The sequence below is a fragment of the Salmo salar genome, chromosome ssa04, assembly GCF_905237065.1.
Source record: "Salmo salar chromosome ssa04, Ssal_v3.1, whole genome shotgun sequence".
In the NCBI taxonomy this organism is placed as follows: Eukaryota; Metazoa; Chordata; class Actinopteri; order Salmoniformes; family Salmonidae; genus Salmo; species Salmo salar.
Window position 1 is genome coordinate 88,668,782 of NC_059445.1, and position 23,473 is coordinate 88,692,254.

General features: G+C 43.1%; 2 protein-coding genes across 2 annotated transcripts in view; one reads left to right on the forward strand and one right to left on the reverse strand.

Annotated features, from left to right (window-relative positions):
• LOC123742371 (rho family-interacting cell polarization regulator 1-like) overlaps positions 1-4,346 on the reverse strand; it is a 45,278-nt gene extending 40,932 nt beyond the window's left edge. Inside the window, exons 1-2 of the mRNA XM_045716278.1 lie at positions 4,284-4,346; positions 4,030-4,134 (exon numbers count right to left, since the gene is read on the reverse strand). Coding sequence (XP_045572234.1) covers positions 4,030-4,134; positions 4,284-4,346 — 168 coding nt within the window. The remainder of the gene's footprint in view (positions 1-4,029; positions 4,135-4,283) is intronic.
• Positions 1-23,473, forward strand: part of LOC106604047 (high affinity cationic amino acid transporter 1) — a 69,640-nt gene that overhangs the window by 1,324 nt on the left and 44,843 nt on the right. Inside the window, exons 2-3 of the mRNA XM_045717481.1 lie at positions 8,370-8,614; positions 20,719-20,901. Of these exons, the coding sequence (XP_045573437.1) occupies positions 8,428-8,614; positions 20,719-20,901 (370 nt within the window). The 5' untranslated portion in view covers positions 8,370-8,427. The remainder of the gene's footprint in view (positions 1-8,369; positions 8,615-20,718; positions 20,902-23,473) is intronic.

Consider the following 23,473-nt stretch of genomic DNA (forward strand, 5'->3'; position numbering starts at 1 on the left):
GTGTGTGTGTGTGTGTGTGTGTGTGTGTGTGTGTGTGTGTGTGTGTGTGTGTGTGTGTGTTGTGATTATTAATACTAGGTATTTTAATATGTATTATGGGTGTAATCTGTTTTGAATGATCTTTAAGATGAGTAGAATCCCTGTTTCAGCTTGATAATCACACAACAATGTGTTGAACAGAATAACTGGGGCCTCCGCGTTCACATTCACATGATTGGCAGTCTAGTAGTCGTACAGTATGCAGGGTGTGTATTGGGTACAGTATGCAGGGTGTGTATTGGGTACAGTATGCAGGGTGTGTATTGGGTACAGTATGCAGGCTGTGTATTGGGTACAGTATGCAGGGTGTGTATTGGGTACAGTATGCAGGGTGTGTATTGGGTACAGTATGCAGTGTGTGTATTGGGTACAGTATGCAGGGTGTGTATTGGGTACAGTATATAGGGTGTGTATTGGGTACAGTATGCAGGGTGTGTATTGGGTACAGTATGCAGGGTGTGTATTGGGTACAGTATGCAGGGTGTGTATTGGGTACAATATGTACAGTGTGTATTGGGTACAGTATGCAGGTTGTGCATTGGGTACAGTATGCAGGGTGTGTATTGGGTATAGTGTGTACAGTGTGTATTGGGTACAGTATGCAGGGTGTGTATTGGGTATGCAGGGTGTGTATTGGGTACAATATGCAGGGTGTGTATTGGGTACAGTATGCAGGGTGTGTATTGGGTACAGGGTGCAGGGGGTGTATTGGGTACAGTATGCAGGGTGTGCATTGGGTACAGTATGCAGGGTGTGTATTGGGTACAGTATGCAGGGTGTGCATTGGGTACAGTATGCAGGCTGTGTATTGGGTACAGTATGCAGGCTGTGTATTGGGTACAGTATGCAGGCTGTGTATTGGGTACAGTATGCAGGGTGTGTATTGGGTACAGTATGCAGGGTGTGTATTGGGTACAGTATGCAGGGGGTGTATTGGGTACAGTATGCAGGGTATGTATTGGGTACAGTGTGTATTGGGTACAGTGTGTAGGGTGTGTATTGGGTACAGTGTGTAGGGTGTGTATTGGGTACAGTATGCAGGGTGTGTATTGGGTACAGTATGCAGGGCGTGTATTGGGTACAGTATGGAGGGCGTGTATTGGGTACAGTATGCAGGGTGTGCATTGGGTACAGTATGTAGGGTGTGCATTGGGTACAGTATGTAGGGTGTGCATTGGGTACAGTATGCAGGGTGTGCATTGGGTACAGTATGCAGGGTGTGCATTGGGTACAGTATGCAGGGTGTGTATTGGGTACAGTATGCAGGGCATGTATTGGGTACAGTATGCAGGGTGTGTATTGGGTACATTGTGTAGGGTGTGCATTGGGTACAGTATGCAGGGTGTGAATTGGGTACAGTGTGCAGGGTGTGTATTGGGTACAGTATGCAGGGTGTGTATTGGGTACAATATGTACAGTGTGTATTGGGTACAGTATGCAGGGTGTGTATTGGGTATAGTGTGTACAGTGTGTATTGGGTACAGTATGCAGGGTGTGTATTGGGTATGCAGGGTGTGTATTGGTACAGTATGCAGGGTGTGCATTGGGTACAGTATGCAGGCTGTGTATTGGGTATGCAGGGTGTGTATTGGGTACAGTATGCAGGGTGTGTATTGGTACAGGGTGCAGGGTGTGTATTGGGTACAGTATGCAGGGTGTGTATTGGGTACAGTGTGTATTGGGTACAGTGTGTAGGGTGTGTATTGGGTACAGTGTGTAGGGTGTGTATTGGGTACAGTATGCAGGGTGTGTATTGGGTACAGTATGCAGGGTGTGTATTGGGTACAGTATGGAGGGAGTGTATTGGGTACAGTATGCAGGGTGTGTATTGGGTACAGAATGCAGGGTGTGCATTGGGTACAGTATGTAGGGTGTGCATTGGGTACAGAATGCAGGGTGTGCATTGGGTACAGCATGTAGGGTGTGCATTGGGTACAGTATGCAGGGTGTGAATTGGGTACAGTGTGCAGGGTGTGTATTGGGTACAGTATGCAGGGTGTGTATTGGGTTCAGTATGCAGGGTGTGGATTGGGTACAGAATGCAGGGTGTGTATTGGGTACAGTATGCAGGGTGTGTATTGGGTACAGTATGCAGGGTGTGTATTGGGTACAGTATGCAGGGTGTGTATTGGGTACAGTATGCAGGGTGTGTATTGGGTACAGCATGCAGGGTGTGTATTGGGTTCAGTATGCTGGGTGTGGATTGGGTACAGTATGCAGGGTGTGTATGGTGGGGTGTGTGTGTTGGGTACAGTATGCAGGGTGTGAATTGGGTACAGTATGCAGGATGTGTATTGGGTACAGTGTTTAAGGTGTGTATTGGGTACAGTATGCAGGGTGTGTATTGGGTACAGTATGCAGAGTGTGTATGGTGGGGTGTGTGTATTGGGTGCAGTATGCAGGGTGTGTATTGGGTACAGTATGCAGGGTGTGTATTGGGTACAGTATGCAGGGTGTGTATTGGGTACAGTATGCAGGGTGTGTATTGGGTACAGTATGCAGGGTGTGTATTGGGTACAGTATGCAGGGTGTGTATTGGGTACAGTATGCAGGGTGTGTATTGGGTACAGTATGCAGGGTGTGTATTGGGTACAGTGTGCAGGGTGTGTATTGGGTACAGTGTGCAGGGTGTGTATTGGATACAGGGTGCAGGGTGTGTATTGGGTACAGTATGCAGGGTGTGTATTGGGTACAGTATGCAGGGTGTGTATTGGGTACAGTATGCAGGGTGTGTATTGGGTACAGTATGCAGGGTGTGTATTGGGTACAGTATGCAGGGTGTGTATTGGGTACAGTATGCAGGGTGTGTATTGGGTACAGTATGCAGGGTGTGTATTGGGTACAGTATGCAGGGTGTGTATTGGGTACAGTGTGTGATTCAAAGCAGAAGACACATTTATGTTTCCTATGGATCAACAAAGTAAATTGTCGCTAGTGTACAGCGCTGTGTGTCGCAGTAGTTACTCACCTGGCGGTGAGATCTGAGAGACCGAACGCTCAATGGTGACAACTCAAAGATCAGTAACCCACTCCACCTTCACCCCTCACCCGTCTCCCCCTCCTCACCCCTAACTCCACCCATACCACCACCACTCCTTCCCTTTCCCCCTCCACCTTCTCCTCTCCCTCTGTCACTCCTTCCCCTTCCCCCTCTCCCTCCACCTCTCCTCTCCCTCTGTCACTCCTTCCCCTTCCCCTCTCCCTCTCCCTCCACCTTCTCCTCTCCCTCTGTCACTCCTTCCCCCTCTCCCTCCACCTTCTCCTCTCCCTCTGTCACTCCTTCCCCCTCTCCCTCCACCTCCTCCTCTCCCTCTGTCACTCCTTCCCCTTCCCCTTCCCCTCTCCCCTCTCCTCTCCCTCTGTCACTCCTTCCCCTTCCCCCTCTCCCTCTCCCTCCACCTTCTCCTCTCCCTCTGTCACTCCTTCCCTCTCTCCCTCCACCTTCTCCTCTCCCTCTGTCACTCCTTCCCCTTCCCCTTCCCCTCCCCCTCTCCCTCCACCTTCTCCTCTCCCTCTGTCACTCCTTCCCCTTCCCCCTCTCCCTCTCCCTCCACCTTCTCCTCTCCCTCTGTCACTCCTTCCCCCTCTCCCTCCACCTTCTCCTCTCCCTCTGTCACTCCTTCCCCTTCCCCTTCCCCCTCCCCCTCTCCCTCCACCTTCTCCTCTCCCTCTGTCACTCCTTCCCCTTCCCCTCTCCCTCCACCTTCTCCTCTCCCTCTGTCAGTCCTTCCCCTTCCCCCTCTCCCTCCATCTTCACCTCTCCCTCCACCTTCACCTCTCCCTCTGTCACTTTTTCCCCTTCCCCTTCCTCCTCTCCCTCCACCTTCTCCTCTCCCTCTGTCACTCCTTCCCCTTCCCCTTCCTCCTCTCCCTCCACCTTCTCCTCTCCCTCTGTCACTCCTTCCCCTTCCCCTTCCCCCTCTCCCTCCACCTTCTCCTCTCCCTCCACCTCTCCTCTCCCTCTGTCACTCCTTCCTCCTCTCCCTCCACCTTCTCCTCGCCCTCTGTCACTCCTTCCCCGTTCCCCTCCAGCTCTTCTCTCCCACCCCACCACCACTCCTCCACCGCTCCATCATTCTTGGATGGAACTTTCCACTGAGGTATGGAGGGAGGAATGGATCAGAGGAACCTTAGTGATCCTTAGTTCCTGGGACTGCTATTACACTTTCTGGATGCCAGCCTCCCCCCTCTCCCCTCCCTCACCCAGCAACCCATCCAAACCTCCCCCCTCTACCCTCCCTCACCCAGCAACCCATCCAAACCTCCCCCATCTCTCCTCCCCCACCCTCCCTCACCCAGCAACCCATCCAAACCTCCCCCTCTACCCTCCCTCACACAGCATCCCATCCAAACCTCCCCTCTACCCTCCCTCACCCAGCATCCCATCCAAACCTCCCCCTCTACCCTCCCTCACCCAGCATCCCATCCAAACCTCCCCCCTCTACCCTCCCTCACCCAGCATCCCATCCAAACCTCCCCCCACCCCCCTCTACCCTCCCTCACCCAGCAACCCATCCAACCCTCCACCTCTACCCTCCCTCACCCAGCATCCCATCCAAACCTCCCCCCTCTCCCCTCCCTCACCCAGCACTCCCTGCATATCTCTCCCCTCTACCCCCCTCTCCCCCGTCCTACTCTCCATACCTTCCCCTTCCCCTCCCCCACCCACCTCCTCTCCACCCCTCAGCTTCCCCTCCCCACCCACCTCCTCTCCACCCCTCAGCTTCCCCTCCCCACCCACCTCCTCTCCACCCCTCAGCTTCCCCTCCCCCACCCACCTCCTCTCCACCCCTCAGCTTCCCCTCCCCCACCCACCTCCTCTCCACCCCTCAGCTTCCCCTCCCCCACCCAAAGGAGTTGTGTTATTACTACCAGTTTAAAGGAGTTGTGTTACTACTACCAGTTTAAAGGAGTTGTGTTATTACTACCAGTTTAAAGGAGTTGTGTTACTACTACCAGTTTAAAGGAGTTGTGTTGTTGTGTTGTTACTACCAGTTTAAAGGAGTTGTGTTATTACTACCAGTTTAAAGGAGTTGTGTTATTACTACCAGTTTAAAGGAGTTGTGTTTTTGTGTTATTACTACCAGTTTAAAGGAGTTGTGTTGTTGTGTTGTTACTACCAGTTTAAAGGAGTTGTGTTATTACTACCAGTTTAAAGGAGTTGTGTTATTACTACCAGTTTAAAGGAGTTGTGTTGTTGTGTTACTATCACCAGTTTAAAGGAGTTGTGTTATTACTACAAGTTTAAAGGAGTTGTGTTATTACTACCAGTTTAAAGGAGTTGTGTTGTTGTGTTATTACTACCAGTTTAAAGGAGTTGTGTTTTTGTGTTGTTACTACCAGTTTAAAGGAGTTGTGTTGTTATTACCTGTAGACATTATCATTCTGGTCGACCTCCTCTTATCCCTATAAAGGGTCTCCTGGTGCTGTCTTCATCACTCTAGGGACAGGAAACCCCCTGACTAGCCCACCTACCAACCACTCAACACAAACTTTATGTAAACATTGGACACAGAGAAGTGAAACACAGAAACATACGGATGTACACACATCACAACACAACAACACATCACAACACAACACATCACAACAACACACAACAACACATCACAACAACACATCACATCACAACACACAACAACACATCACAACACACAACAACACATCACAACACACAACAACACATCACAACAACACATCACATCACAACACACAACAACACATCACAACACACAACAACACATCACAACACACAACAACACATCACAACAACACATCACATCACAACACACAACAACACATCACAACACACAACAACACATCACAACAACACATCACATCACAACACATCACAACAACACATCACATCATAACACCACAACACATCACAACAACACATCATATCACAACACATCACAACACACCACAACAACACATCACAACAACACATCACAACACATCACAACAACACATCACAACACATCACATCACAACACACCACATCACATCACAACAACACATCATATCACAACACATCACAACACACCACAACACATCACAACAACACATCACAACACAACACAACACATCACAACAACACACAACAACACATCACAACAACACATCACATCACAACACACAACAACACATCACAACACACAACAACACATCACAACACACAACAACACATCACAACAACACATCACATCACAACACACAACAACACATCACAACACACAACAACACATCACAACAACACATCACATCACAACACATCACAACAACACATCACATCATAACACCACAACACATCACAACAACACATCATATCACAACACATCACAACACACCACAACACATCACAACAACACATCACATCACAACACAACACATCACAACACACCACAACACATCACAACACACAACAACACATCACAACAACACATCACAACACAACACATCACAACACATCACATCATAACACCACAACACATCACATCACATCACAACACATCACAACAACACATCACAACACATCACATCACATCACAACACACCACATCACATCACAACACACAACACAACACATCACAACACATCACATCATAACACACAACAACACATCACATCACAACACATCACAACAACACATCACAACACATCACATCACAACACACCACATCACATCACAACACACAACATCACAACACACAACAACACATCACAACAACACATCACAACACACAACAACACAACACATCACAACACAACAACACAACACATCACAACACAACAACACAACACATCACAACACAACACATCACAACACATCACATCATAACACCACAACACATCACATCACATCACAACACATCACAACACAACACACCACAACACACAACATCACACCACAACACATCACACCACAACATCACAACACATCACAACACATCACAACACATCACAACACAACACATCACAACACAACACATCACAACACAACACATCACGTCACAACACATCACAACACATCACAACAACACATCACAACACATCACAACAACACATCACAACACATCACAACAACACATCACAACAACACAACACAACAACACAACACAACACATCACAACACAACAACACAACACAACACATCACAACAACACAACAACACAACACAACACATCACAACAACACATCACAACACAACACAACACATCACAACAACACATCACAACACAACACAACACATCATAACGCAGCGCAACGCTCGAAAAACACACAACACAACGCCGGGAGCAGGCGTATGTACAACTAGCACAAGTCCTATTTAAAGTATATTTTCTCAGAGTTGACTGGATGCCACGTGCTTCCACTTGTATCAGTTGATTATTAACAACCTAACTGTTATGAAACTTCTATTTCCATCAAATAAGCCTCACTTACATCTCTGTATGTTGTCCTGTCACTTCCTCTCTGTTTACATCTGTATGTTGTCCTGTCACTTCCACTTCCTCTCTGTTTACATCTGTGTGTTGTCCTGTCACTTCCTCTTCCTCTCTGTTTAAATCTGTATGTTGTCCTGTCACTCCCTCTTCCTCTCTGTTTACATCTGTATGTTGTCCTGTCACTTCCTCTTCCTCTCTGTTTACATCTGTGTGTTGTCCTGTCACTTCCTCTTCCTCTCTGTTTAAATCTGTATGTTGTCCTGTCACTTCCTCTTCCTCTCTGTTTACATCTGTATGTTGTCCTGTCACTTCCTCTTCCTCTCTGTTTACATCTGTATGTTGTCCTGTCACTTCCTCTCTGTTTACATCTGTGTGTTGTCCTGTCACTTCCTCTTCCTCTCTGTTTACATCTGTATGTTGTCCTGTCACTTCCTCTTCCTCTCTGTTTACATCTGTATGTTGTCCTGTCACTTCCTCTTCCTCTCTGTTTACATCTGTATGTTGTCCTGTCACTTCCTCTTCCTCTCTGTTTACATCTGTGTGTTGTCCTGTCACTTCCTCTTCCTCTCTGTTTACATCTGTATGGTGTCCTGTCACTTCCTCTTCCTCTCTGTTTACATCTGTATGTTGTCCTGGGGGAAAGGGGAAAGGGGGTAGGGAGAAAGAGGGGAGAGAGGGGGAAAGGAGATAGGGAGAAAGAGGGGGGAGAGAGGGGGAAAGGAGATAGGGAGAAAGAGGGGGGAGAGGGGGAAAGGGGGGAAGTTACAGGAGGAGCATGTAAACAGTCAGTGTTTCCTACCTTGGAGGTCTGCTGTTCTGCTACTGTGTTCTTATCAGCATTCTACTGTGTTCCATGTGTCCCATCCTCTCTCTCTCCCCCAGGTGTACGTGACCTCTCCCCTCTGACCTTTGACCTCCGTCTTACTGTGACCCCCTCAGCATGGCCCTGGAGAAGCTGCTAGGCTTTGGGAAGCAGCTGCTGCGTGTCAAGGTGGTGGACTGTAACAGTGAAGATTCCCGCCTGTCCCGATGTCTCAACACCTTCGACCTGGTGGCTTTGGGGGTGGGCAGTACTCTGGGAGCTGGGGTCTACGTCCTGGCCGGGGCCGTGGCCAGAGAGAATGCAGGTAATGTACTGTAGTAGTATAGTATAGTAGTTGTAGTAGCAGTAGTAGTTCTAGTACTAGTAGTAGCATAGTATTAGTAGTGTAGTGTTATAGTAGTAGTAGTAGTAGTTGTAATAGTATATTAGTGTGGTGAATTGTAATAGCAGTAGTAGTGTAACAGTATAGTAGTAATGGTGGTGGTGGTGGTGGTGGTGGTAGTAGTAGTATAGTGTAGTATAATAGTAGCAGTACTGTAGTAGTATATTCGTTGTAGTGTAGCAGTAGTTTAGTAGTAGTATAGTAGTAGAAGTGTACTATTTTAATAGTAGTACTGTATTAATAGTAGTAGTAGTAGCATAGTGTAGTATTACATTGGTTGTACTGTCTTAGAATAGCAGTAGTAGTAATAGTAGCATAGTGTAGTAGCAGTAGTAGTGGTAGTAGTAGTAGTATAGTGTAGTACAATACTAGTAGTACTGTAGTAGTGTGAATAGTATAGTAGCAGTATAATAGTAGTGGTACTATAGTAGTGTTGAGTAGTATAGTAGTAGTATAATTGTATTAGTGTAGAGCAGTATAGTAGTAGTATAATAGTAACAGTAGTAGTATAGTAGTAGTAGTAGTAGTAGTAGTAGTAGTAGTAGTATAGTGCTGGTATAATAATAGTAGTACTGTAGTAGAGTAGTATAGTATAGTATAATATTAGTGGGAGTAGTACTGTAGTAGTAATAGTGGTATAGTAGTAGTATAATAGTATATAGTATAATAGTAGTGATGTAGTAGTGTGGAGTAGTATAGTGTAGTATAATAGTAGTAGCACTGTAGTAGTGTAGAGCCGTATAGTAGTAGTATAATAATAGTAGCACTGTAGTAGTGTAGAGCCGTATAGTAGTAGTATAATAATAGTAGTACTGTAGTAGTATAGTGTAGTATAATAGTAGTATTATAATGGTAGTAGTACTGTAGAAGTGTAGAGTAGTATAGCGTAGTACAATAATAGTAGTAATGTAGTAGTGTGGATAGTATAGTAGCAGTATAATAGTAGTGGTGCTATAGTAGTGTAGAGTAGTATGGTACTAGTATAATAGTAGTAGTACTGTAGTAGTATAGTGTAGTATAATAGTAGTAGTACTGTAGTCGTGTAGAGTAGTATAGTAGTAGTATAATAGTAGTAGTACTGTAGTAGTGTGGAGTAGTATAGTGGTAGTATAATAGTTGTAGTACTGTAGTAGTGTAGAGTAGTATAATATTAGTAGTACTGTAGTAGTGTAGAGTAGTATAGTAGCCGTATATTAGTAGTAGTACTGTAGTAGTATAGTAGTGTATAATAGTAGTAATTCTGTAGTGGTGTAGAGTAGTATAGTGTAGTATAATAGTAGTAGTACTGTATTAGAGTAGTATAGTAGTAGTAAAATAGTAGTATGTCGTGACGTTGTATTAGTTAATGTGACGACTGTTGCTCATCGAATGATTAACTTCCCTTTTCTTGCGTCCCACCTAGTCAACAGCCTGTGGAATCGCGTGGCGTGAAATACAAATACCTCAAAAATGCTATAACTTCAATTTCTCAAACATATGACTATTTTACACCATTTTAAAGAGAAGACTCTCGTTAAGCTAACCACATTGTCTGATTTCAGTTAGTTAGGGCAGTTCTCTGGGCGTACCAAGTTAAGGGACAAGGCCTAGATTTTACTCAAATCCAATTTTAGACAATTAACTTCACACCTCATCTTTACCAAAACATTCTCTTTGATTTGGATATTTTCCACACAACGTACAATGTATAAACATCAGGCATATACTGTGAAAACTCTTAAAGGTGCAATGTTTCCATAATAACGTCAGCTGTTAACCTTTAATAATAAAACAAAAATGACATACATTTTGATATTCCATCTATCGTCATGACCACCATTGTGGCTGACGGAAACCATTGTTCCAAAGTCCCTTTATTGCATGTTTAATGTTCTGAGGCCAGTTCTCCATTGTGAGGACAAAGGAATTTCTCAGTGTCCTAAGATTTATCATGGGCCGTGAGGGGTCATAAAACCCCCACATCTTCAGACCCCTAGATCTCTCCTCCTCTGTTGGGGGTTGAGAGATAATCTGTAGGGTGGTGGTCTCCTGTAACCTGATCAGGACAGTCATGACAAGTAGTACTGTGGTATTGTAGAGTAGTATAGTACTAGTATAATAGTAGTAGTACTGTAGTAGTGTAGAGTAGTATAGTAGTAGTATAATAGTAGTAGTACTGTAGTAGTGTAGAGCAGTATAGTAGTAGTAAATTAGTGGTAGTACTGTAGTAGTGTAGTGTAGTAGTAGTACTGTAGTAGTGTAGAGTTGTATAATAGTAGTAGTATAGTAGTAGTATAATAGTAGTAGTACTGTAGCAGTGTAGTGTGGTATAGTAGTAGTAAAATAATAGTAGTAGTACTGTAGTAGTGTAGAGTTGTATAATAGTAGTAGTATAGTAGTAGTATAATAGTAGTAGTACTGTAGCAGTGTAGTGTGGTATAGTAGTAGTAAAATAATAGTAGTACTGTAGTAGTGTAGAGTTGTATAATAGTAGTAGTATAATAGTAGTAGTACTGTAGTAGTGTAGAGTAGTATAGTAGTAGTATAATAATAGTAGTACTGTAGTAGTGTAGAGTAGTATAGTAGTAGTATACCTTGTCATGGGAAACAATCCTTCATAGAAGTGCTTATATTATTATGCATATTATTTGTCAGTTGTAGGAATAAATTAAGATATGCAAGATTACTTTTTTTTTAATAACTAGATGGAGTACAACTGAGGTGAAGTAAGTGGTGAAATAAGGAATATAATATATATTGTTTACAGGAAACTCATTCAGCACCTTTAGACAAAGTTGTATGGGAAAAGGGCTGGTTTTTAAAAGTGTTGATAGGGGACAGAATGCGGTCAGACCATCAAATAATTAATTAATAATTGGTAAACACATTACTCTTACAAAGTTTCCGCGAGAGCGAGGATATTGGACATTTTTTTATCAAAGCCTACCAGATGACATCTTGTTTTTAAGTAACCAGGACAGAAGAATATATAACAGATTTTTTTCCCGACACAGCAGATCCTCTTATTGTACGGGACACTATAAATGTGCCTTTCGAGGCCACAAAATGCAATACTCATCCCTAAAACAAAAACTATTTAGGCCAAAAGATTTCCTGTCAACCAAGGGAATGGACGGCTAACGGTACATGTAGATAACAATAATAACTGTACCAGAGAGGTATAGAATAAGTTAATAAAGAAAAACGTAAAAGAAAAAGGTGTAACTTATTCCAGAAAGATCAAGTGTAATATATTATAAAACATAAAGCGAACAGGATGGAATATGGGGAAAAATGCACTAAATTATTTTTTTAATCTTCAACATAGAAATGGAACCAAAAATGATTTACAGATAAGGGTTACAAATGACGGAGTCATCCATGATTCATCAAAGGGTGTTTTGGAAAAGTAAGCAAAGTATTTTAAGCATCTGTTTTTATTTCGGACTCCTCCACTAACTGAACTAAATGCTTAGTTATTATTTTTGTATGTTTTATTTTTTTCCCCCTTTTTTAAATAACTAGACAAGTCAGTTAAGGACAAATTCTTATTTACAATGACGGCCCACCAAAAGGCAAAAGGCCTCCTGCAGGGACAGGGGCTGGGATTATTATTATTTTTTATTAAATAAAAATGTAGGACAAAACACACATCACGACAAGAGAGACAACACTACGTAAAGAGAGACAACACAACACTACGTAAAGAGAGACAACACAACACTACATAAAGAGAGACAACACTACATAAAGAGAGACAACACTACATAGAGAGAGACAACACTACATAGAGAGAGACAACACTACATAAAGAGAGACAACACTACGTAAAGAGAGACAATACTACATAAAGAGAGACAACACTACATAAAGAGAGAGACCACAACACTACATAAAGAGAGACAACACAACACTACATAAAGAGAGACAACACAACACTACATAGAGAGAGACAACACTACATAAAGAGTGACAACACAACACTACATAGAGAGAGACAACACTACATAAAGAGAGACAACACTACATAAAGAGAGACAACACAACACTACATAGAGAGAGACAACACTACATAAAGAGAGACACCACAACACTACATAGAGAGAGACAACACTACATAAAGAGAGACAACACAACACTACATAAAGAGAGACAACACAACACTACATAAAGAGAGACAACACAACACTACATAGAGACGACACAACACTACATAAAGAGAGACAACACAACACTACATAGAGAGAGACAACACTACATAGAGAGAGACAACACTACATAAAGAGAGACAACACTACATAAAGAGAGACAACACTACATAGAGAGAGACAACACTACATAGAGAGAGACAACACTACATAAAGAGAGCCACAACACTACGTAAAGAGAGACAATACTACATAGAGAGAGACAACACTACATAAGAGAGAGAACAACACTACATAAAGAGAGACAACACAACACTACATAGAGAGAGACAACACAACACTACATAAAGAGAGACAACACTACATAAAGAGAGACAACACAACACTACATAGAGAGAGACAACACTACATAAAGAGAGACAACACTACATAAAGAGAGACAACACAACACTACATAGAGAGAGACAACACTACATAAAGAGAGACACCACAACACTACATAGAGAGAGACAACACTACATAAAGAGAGACAACACAACACTACATAAAGAGAGACAACACAACACTACATAAAGAGAGACAACACAACACTACATAGAGACGACACAACACTACATAAAGAGAGACAACACAACACTACATAGAGAGAGACAACACTACATAGAGAGAGACAACACTACATAAAGAGAGACAACACTACATAAAGAGAGACAACACAACACTACATAGAGAGAGACAACACTACATAGAGAGAGACAACACTACATAAAGAGAGACAACACAACACTACATAAAGAGAGACAACACTACATAGAGAGAGACAACACTACATAGAGAGAGACACCACTACACTACATAAAGAGAGACAACACTACACTACATAAAGAGAGACACCACAACACTACATAAAGAGAGACAACACTAGATAGAGACAACACTACATAGAGAGAGACAACACTACATAAAGAGAGACAACACAACACTACATAGAGAGAGACAACACTACACTACATAGAGAGAGACAACACTACACTACATAGAGAGAGACAACACTACATAAAGAGAGACAACACAACACTACATAAAGAGAGACAACACAACACTACATAAAGAGAGACAACACAACACTACATAGAGAGAGACAACACTACATAAAGAGAGACAACACAACACTACATAAAGAGAGACAACACAACACTACATAGAGAGCGACAACACTACACTACATAAAGAGAGACACCACAACACTACATAAAGAGAGACAACACAACACTACATAAAGAGAGACAACACAACACTACATAAAGAGAGACAACACAACACTACATAGATAGAGACAACACTACATAAAGAGCGACAACACAACACTACATAGAGAGAGACAACACTACATAAAGAGAGACAACACTACATAAAGAGAGACAACACAACACTACATAAAGAGAGACACCACAACACTACATAGAGAGAGACAACACTACATAAAGAGAGACAACACAACACTACATAAAGAGAGACAACACAACACTACATAGAGACAACACAACACTACATAGAGAGACAACACTACACTACATAGAGAGAGACAACACTACATAAAGAGAGACAACACAACACTACATAGAGAGAGACACAACACTACATAAAGAGAGACAACACAACACTACATAAAGAGAGACAACACAACACTACATACAGAGAGACAACACAACACTACATAGAGAGAGACAACACTACATAAAGAGAGACAACACTACATAAAGAGAGACAACACTACATAAAGAGAGACAACACAACACTACATACAGAGAGACAACACTACATAGAGAGAGACAACACTACATAAAGAGAGACAACACTACATAAAGAGAGAGACAACACTACATAGAGAGAGACAACACTACATAAAGAGAGACAACACTACATAAAGAGAGAGACAACACTACATAAAGAGAGACAACACAACACTACATAAAGAGAGACAAGACTACACTACATAAAGAGAGACAACACTACACTACATAAAGAGAGACAACACAACACTACATACAGAGAGACAACACTACATAGAGAGAGACAACACTACATAGAGAGAGACAACACAACACTACATACAGAGAGACAACACTACATAGAGAGAGACAACACAACACTACATAAAGAGAGACAACACTACACTACATAGAGAGAGACAACACAACACTACATACAGAGAGACAACACTACATAGAGAGAGACAACACAACACTACATAAAGAGAGACAACACAACACTACATAAAGAGCGACCTAAGACAACAACACAGAGTAACTGTAAGGAGTTCTGTTCTATTAATAATGTAAAATGAACAGCTATAGAGAAAGACATATGAAGGCCAAAATACAGAGGAACTTCTTGATACAATAAAAGTCTTTAAGTCCAAGGAAAACTCCAGGACTGGGTGGCATAGCAGTTGAGGTATATCATGTGTTATAGGATGTTTTAAAACCACTCCTGTAAAATGGCAGACTATCAGTAACTCAGCAAGAAGATCTGGTTTCTCTTTTACTGTAACAGGACCCAGGTGGTAAACATAAAGATCCAGTCCCCTTTCACGTATACGTGTAGTGATGCAAATTTTCTTACAAAATGTAGAGAACATTGAATTAAAAAAGTACTGTCAGATATTATTCATCCTAATCAGACAGGTTTTTCACATGGACTTTACATTAGAGATAATATAAGACAAGTGGGGCGGCAGGTAGCCTAGTGGTTAGAATGTAGAGGGGGCAGGTAGTCTAGTGGTTAGAGTGTAGGGGGGGCAGGTAGCTTAGTGGTTAGAGTGGAGGGGGGCAGGTAGTCTAGTGGTTAGAGTGGAGGGGGGGCAGGTAGTCTAGTGGTTAGAGTGGAGGGGGGGGCAGTTAGCCTAGTGGTTAGAGTGTAGAGGAGGCAGGTAGTCTAGTGGTTAGAGTGTAGGGGCGGCAGGTAGCCTAGTGGTTAGAGTGGAGGGGGGGCAGGTAGCCTAGTGGTTAGAGTGGAGGGGGGGCAGGTAGCCTAGTGGTTAGAGTGGAGGGGGCAGGTAGCCTAGTGGTTAGAGTGGAGGGGGCAGGTAGCCTAGTGGTTAGAGTGGAGGGGCGGCAGGTAGCCTAGTGGTTAGAGTATAGGGGAGGCAGGTAGCCTAGTGGTTAAAGTGTAGGGGAGGTAGGTAGCCTAGTGGTTAGAGTGTAGGGGCGGCAGGTAGCCTAGTGGTTAGAGTGTAGGGGAGGCAGGTAGTCTAGTGGTTAGAGTGGAGGGGGGGCAGGTAGCCTAGTGGTTAGAGTGTAGGGGAGATAGGTAGCCTAGTGGTTAGAGTGTAGGGGCGGCAGGTAGCCTAGTGGTTAGAGTGTAGGGGGCAGGTAGCCTAGTGGTTAGAGTGTAGGGGAGGCAGGTAGCCTAGTGGTTAGAGTGTAGGGGGGGACAGGTAGCCTAGTGGTTAGAGTGTAGGGTCGGCAGGTAGCCTAGTGGTTAGAGTGTAGGGTCGGCAGGTAGCCTAGTGGTTAGAGTGTAGGGGGGGTAGCCTAGTGGTTAGAGTGTAGGGGAGGCAGGTAGCCTAGTGGTTAGAGTGTAGGGGAGGCAGGTAGCCTAGTGGTTAGAGTGTAGGGGGGAGGTAGCCTAGTGGTTAGAGTGTAGGGGGCAGGTAGCCTAATGGTTAGAGTGTAGGGGAGGCAGGTAGCCTAGTGGTTAGAGTGTAGGGGAGGCAGGTAGCCTAGTGGTTAGAGTGTAGGGGAGGCAGGTAGCCTAGTGGTTAGAGTGTAGGGGAGGCAGGTAGCCTAGTGGTTAGAGTGTGGTGGGGGCAGGGTAGCCTAGTGGTTAGAGTGTAGGGGAGGCAGGTAGCCTAGTGGTTAGAGTGTAGGGGAGGCAGGTAGCCTAGTGGTTAGAGTGTAGGGGAGGCAGGTAGCCAAGTGGTTAGAGTGTAGGGACGGCAGGTAGCCTAGTGGTTAGAGTGTAGGGGAGGCAGGTAGCCTAGTGGTTAGAGTGTGGTGGGGGCAGGGTAGCCTAGTGGTTAGAGTGTAGGGGGGGCAGGTAGCCTAGTGGTTAGAGTGTAGGGGAGGCAGGTAGCCTAGTGGTTAGAGTGTAGGGGAGGCAGGTAGCCTAGTGGTTAGAGTGTGGTGGGGGCAGGGTAGCCTAGTGGTTAGAGTGTAGGGGAGGCAGGTAGTCTAGTGGTTAGAGTGTAGGGGCGGCAGGTAGCCTAGTGGTTAGAATACTGTCACGCCCTGACCTGAGAGAGCCGTTTTCTCTGTTTGGTTAGGTCAGGGTGTGACGCGGGGTGGGCATTCTATGTGTTGTATGTCTATGTTGTCTTTTTCTTTGATTGGCCTAGTATGGTTCCCAATCAGAGGCAGCTGTCATTCGTTGTCTCTGATTGGGAACCATACTTAGGCAGCCATTTTTCCCACTGTCAGTTGTGGGATCTTGTCTTGGTGTTGCATGTGTTTGGCACGCCTTGCTTTTCATTCGTTGTATTGTTTATTGTTTGTGCTGGTTCACATTTAAGGAAATTAATATGACGAACCCAAACCACGCTGCACCTTGGTCTCCTCTCTACGACGAACGTTACAAATGTAGGAGCGGCAGGTAGCCTAGTGGTTAGAGTGTAGGGGAGGCAGGTAGCCTAGTGGTTAGAGTGTAGGGGGGTGGCAGGTAGCCTAGTGGTTAGAGTGTAGGGGCGGCAGGTAGCCTAGTGGTTAGAGTGTAGGGGTGGCAGGTAGCCTAGTGGTTAGAGTGGAGGGGGGGCAGGTAGCCTAGTGGTTAGAGTGTAGGGGTGGCAGGTAGCCTAGTGGTTAGAGTGTAGGGGCGGCAGGTAGCCTAGTGGTTAGAGTGTAGGGGTGGCAGGTAGCCTAGTGGTTAGAGTGTAGGGGCGGCAGGTAGCCTAGTGGTTAGAGCTTTGGGCCAGTCACTGAAAAGTTGCTAAATCGAATCCCCGAGCTGACAAGGTAAAAATCTGTCGTTCTGCCCCTGAACAAGACAGTTAACCCACTGTTCCCCGGTAGGCCGTCATTGTAAATAAGAATTTGTTCTTAACTGTCTAGTTAAATAAAGATTCAATTAAAGTATTGGAAACAATAGAACACTATGAATAATCTGGGAAACCAGGCCTAGTATTCATAGATGACTTTGAAAAGGCCTTTGATAAAGTACAGCTGGAATTTATATATACGTATTTGCCTGGAATATTTTGATTTTGGAGAATCTCGTACACAATGGGGTAAAGTTATGTATAGTAACCACAGGTGTAAAATAGTGGCTACTTCTCAGAAAGTATTAAATTGTCAAGAGGAGTAAAACAAGGTTGTTCACCTTTAGCATATCTATTTATTATGGCCATCGAAATGTTAGCTGTTAAATTAGATCCAACAGTAGCATCAAGGGGAAATACAGGGCTTAAAAAAAAAGGTGTTGACGATTGATGTTTTCACTTAAATCCTCAATTTGGATCCCTACACAGCCTCATAGAGGATCTAGATAATTTTTCTAACCTCTCGGGATTACAACTGAAGTACACCATATTACATGTTGATTCACAAAAAAAAATACAAGTGGACAAACTCAGTATTCATATCCAAAAATAAATAAATTATCTCACTACAATATATTTTAATATAAAGTTAAAAATTAGATCAAATCTTGCTACCATGGAAAGGAGAACACTTGTCTATTAGTTGTAAAATCACCCTGATTAATTCTTTAGTCATGTCGCAGTTAACCTATTTACTTATGGCCCAGCCTACACCTAACGATTTAGTTTTAATAATTTTATGAGCAAAGAATTTTCCACTTTATTTGGAACGGCAAGCCAGACAAAATTAAACAGGCCTATTTATATAATGAATACGAATTCGGAGGGCAGAAATGATTTAAATATTAAAGCATTGAACCTCTCACTAAAGGCTTCAGTCTTACATTTACATTTACGTCATTTAGCAGACGCTCTTATCCAGAGCGACTTACAAATTGGTGCATTCACCTTAAGATATCCAGTGGAACAACCACTTTACAATAGTGCATCTAAATCTTTTAAGGGGGGGGGTTAGAAGGATTACTTTATCCTATCCCAGGTATTCCTTGAAGAGGTGGGGTTTCAGGTGTCTCCGGAAGGTGGTGATTGACTCCGAGTCAAAAACATATTATTTAATCCGAACTGGTTCTGTAGCAGATTAGTAAGAACGGCTTACCCCGTGTTTTCCCTTTATTCAGATAACAACCTCTCAAATTTAGTTATGAAAAAATGAAAAAATCTCCAAAATATTACTATTTTTAAAACAAGCTATAGAAAGCTGGTTGCAATTTCAGTTTAATCCAACAGGAGAAAATAAAACAGAACAAATATTACAACAAATATTATGGTTCAACTCAAATATACTAATTGATAAGAAAAAAAAAAAACATTCTCTTTGAGAGAATTTTTTTTTATAATGTATAAATATGTAAATGATATAATCAATAGGATTGGTGGACTTATGTCACACAAGCAGCTAACAAAAATATATGAAAATATCTGGTCTATCCAAAAGTAAAACCAACTGATTGCCGCATTGAAGCATTACAGCAAAAATGGAGGAGGCAAGTGGAAGAGGGAGTAGAAAAGGAACTTGTCTGTCGGCATTAAAGAGCAAAATTGGCTAAAGAAAATTGTGATAAATAAAAAAGTATACCAGTTTCATTTAAGGACCCAAAAAACAGCTGTGCCATACAAGTTGCAAAATAGTTGGAAGGAAATGTAATGTACCAACTCCATGGCACATGGTTTATGATCTGATACACAAAATGACGCCGATTCAAAACTTTTTCCCATTTAAATTATTATACAAAATTATTGCAACAAATAGAATGTTATACGCATATACAGGACCAGTCAAAAGTTTAGACACATCTACTCAATCAAGCGCATTTCTATATTTGTACTATTTTCTACATTGTAGAATAATGGTGAAGACATCAAAACTATGAAATTACACATGGAATCATGTAGTAACCAAAAAATGAAAAAAACGTGGAATGAGTAGGTGTGTCCAAACTTCTGACTGGTACTGCATATGGGGTGATAGAAAACATCCCAGCTCTGCATATTTTGCTGTGAAGAGACAGAATCATTAGATAATTTGTTTTGGTATTGTCCATATGTAGCTTGTTTTTGGTCGCAGGTTCAGGAAAGTAATATAGTAGTAATATAGTGGTAGTATATTAGTAATATAGTAGTAATATAGTGGTAGTATATTAGTAATATAGTGGTAGTATATTAGTAATATAGTAGTAATATAGTGGTAGTATATTAGTAATATAGTAGTAATATAGTGGTAGTATATTAGTAATATAGTAGTAATATAGTGGTAGTATATTAGTAATATATGGTAGTAATATAGTGGTTGTATATTAGTAATATAGTAGTAATATAGTGGTAGTATATTAGTAATATAGTGGTAGTATATTAGTAATATAGTGGTAGTATATTAGTAATATAGTAGTAATATAGTGGTAGTATATTAGTAATATAGTAGTAATATAGTGGTAGTATATTAGTAATATAGTAGTAATACAGTGGTAGTATATTAGTAATATAGTAGTAATATAGTGGTAGTATATTAGTAATATAGTGGTATTATAGTGGTAGTATATTAGTAATATATGGTAGTAATATAGTGGTTGTATATTAGTAATATATTAGTAATATAGTGGTAGTATATTAGTAATATAGAGGTAGTATATTAGTAATATAGTGGTAATATAGTGGTAGTATATTAGTAATATAGTAGTAATATAGTGGTAGTATATTAGTAATATAGTAGTAATATCCTGGGGGTGGGCATTACTCTTGAAGCTGGAGTATATTTACTGGATTTGATTAAATCTGCTGATCATCCCAACCCTCTCCTCTGTCCTCAGGTCCTGCCATTGTCCTCTCCTTCTTCATCGCAGCGCTGGCCTCTGTGATGGCTGGTCTTTGTTATGCTGAGTTTGGTGCCCGCGTCCCCAAGACGGGCTCAGCCTACCTGTACAGCTACGTCACAGTGGGAGAACTCTGGGCCTTCATCACGGGATGGAACCTCATCCTCTCTTACATTATCGGTGAGACGGGCAGCCATTTGTATTATTAAAAGGTTAGACTGAGCAAGATGCTGCTGCTGCATGCACGAAGTAAACACAAAGCGGATTTATTTCCACAGCGACTAAGAGCGTTGAAGAGAGAGGCTAAACTTGTCCTCTGTTTTCGTCCCGTCCCGTAGCAGCGAGAAGCGCGCCACAGACACCGTATGAAGGAATGTAGAAGAGCAAAGTCTTGCATCGTGCTCATCTCAATATCTGTGGTGCTATGTGTTAGACCGTCTACCTTTTTTTTAACCAGGTCATTTGAAAATGTTTATCAGCTACAAGCTGGGCGGTGAAACTGAAGAATACTCTGAGTGTACAAAACATTAAGAACGACTTACAAAATACATTCATCGGGGTCATGGACTCTACAGAGGAGTCAAAAGCGTTCCACAGGGATGCTGGCCCATGTTGATCCCAATGCTTCCCACAGTTGTGTCATTTTGGCTGGATGTCCTTCGGGTGGTGGACCCATTCTTGATACACACGGGAAACTGTTGAGCGTGAAACACCCAGCAGCGTTGTCGTTCTTGACACAAACCGGTGCGCCTGGCACCTACTACCACACCCCGTTCAAAGGAACTTAAATAGTCTTGCCCATTCACCCTATGAATGGCATCCATACACATTCCATGTTTCAATTCTATCAAGACTTTACAATCCATCTTTAACATGTCTCCTCCTTTTGATCTACACTGATTGAAGTGGATTTAAAAGGTGACATCAATAAGGAATCATATATTTCACCTGGATTCACCTGGTCAGACTGTGTCATGGGAAGAGCAGGTGTTCCTAATGTTTTGTATACTCAGTGTAAAGACAGATCATCTTTTTGTTAGATCACACACTTGCTTCATATGTGGTGAGAGTTGGGATGAGTGTTGGGATGAGTGTTGGGTAGAGAGTTGGGATGACTGTTGGGTAGAGAGTTGGGATGACAGTTGGGTAGAGAGTTGGGTAGAGAGTTGGGTAGAGAGTTGGGATGAGTGTTGGGTAGAGAGTTGGGTAGAGAGTTTGGATGAGTGTTGGGTAGAGAGTTGGGATGAGTGTTGGGTAGAGAGTTGGGATGAGTGTTGGGTTGAGTGTTGGGTAGAGAGTTGGGTAGAGAGTTGGGTAGAGAGATGGGATGACTGTTGGGTAGAGAGTTGGGATGAGTGTGGGGTTGAGAGTTGGGATGACTGTTGGGTAGAGAGTTGGGATGAGAGTTGGGATGAGTGTTGGGTAGAGAGCTGGGATGAGTGTTGGGTAGAGAGTTGGGTAGAGAGTTGCGATGATGGATGGGAAGAGATTTGGGTAGAGAGCTGGGATGAGTGTTGGGTAGAGAGTTGGGATGAGTGTTGGGTAGAGAGTTGGGTAGAGAGTTGGGATGAGTGTTGGGTTGAGAGTTGGGTAGAGGGTTGGGTAGAGGGTTGGGTAGAGGGTTGGGTAGAGGGTTGGGATGAGTGTTGGGTTTAGAGTTGGGTAGAGTGTTGGGTAGAGAGTTGGGTAGAGAGTTGGGATGAGTGTTGGGATGAGTGTTGGGAAGAGAGTTGGGTAGAGAGTTGGGTAGAGGGTTGGGTAGAGATTTGGGAAGAGGGTTGGGATGAGTGTTGGGTAGAGAGTTGGGATGACTGTTGGGTAGAGAGTTGGGTAGAGAGTTGAGTAGAAAGTTGGGATGAGTGTTGGGATGAGAGTTGGGATGAGTGTTGGGTAGAGAGTTGGTTAGAGAGTTGGGAAGAGTGTTGGGAAGAGAGTTGGGTAGAGAGTAGGGTAGAGATTTGGGAAGAGGGTTGGGATGAGTGTTGGGTAGAGAGTTGGGATGACTGTTGGGTAGAGATTTGGGATGACTGTTGGGTAGAGAGTTTGGTAGAGAGTTGAGTAGAGAGTTGGGATGAGTGTTGGGATGAGAGTTGGGTAGAGAGTTGGGTAGAGAGTTGGGTAGAGAGTTGGGATGAGTGTTGGGTAGAGAGTTGGAATGAGAGTTGGGTAGAGAGTTGGGTAGAGAGTTGGGGTAGAGAGTTGGGATGAGTGTTGGGTAGAGAGTTGGGAAGAGAGTTGGGTAGAGAAATGGGATGAGTGTTGGGTAGAGAGTTGGGAAGAGAGTTGGGTAGAGAAATGGGATGAGAGTTGGGTAGAGAGTTGGGATGAGTGTTGGGTAGAGAGTTGGGTAGAGAGCTGGGATGAGTGTTGGGTAGAGAGTTGGGATGAGTGTTGGGTAGAGAGTTGGGTAGAGAGTTGGGTAGAGAGTTGGGATGAGTGTTGGGAAGAGAGTTGGGAAGAGAGTTGGGTAGAGCGTTGGGATGAGTGTTGGGTAGAGAGTTGGGTAGACAGTTGGGTAGAGAGTTGGATAGAGAGTTGGGATGAGTGTTGGGAAGAGAGTTGGGTAGAGAGTTGGGATGAGTGTTGGGTAGAGAGTTGGGATGAGAGTTGGGTAGAGAGTTGGGTAGAGAGTTGGGTAGAGAGTTGGGATGAGTGTTGGGTAGAGAGTTGGGAAGAGAGTTGGGTAGAGAGATGGGATGAGAGTTGGGTAGAGAGTTGGGTAGAGAGTTGGGTAGAGAGCTGGGTAGAGAGC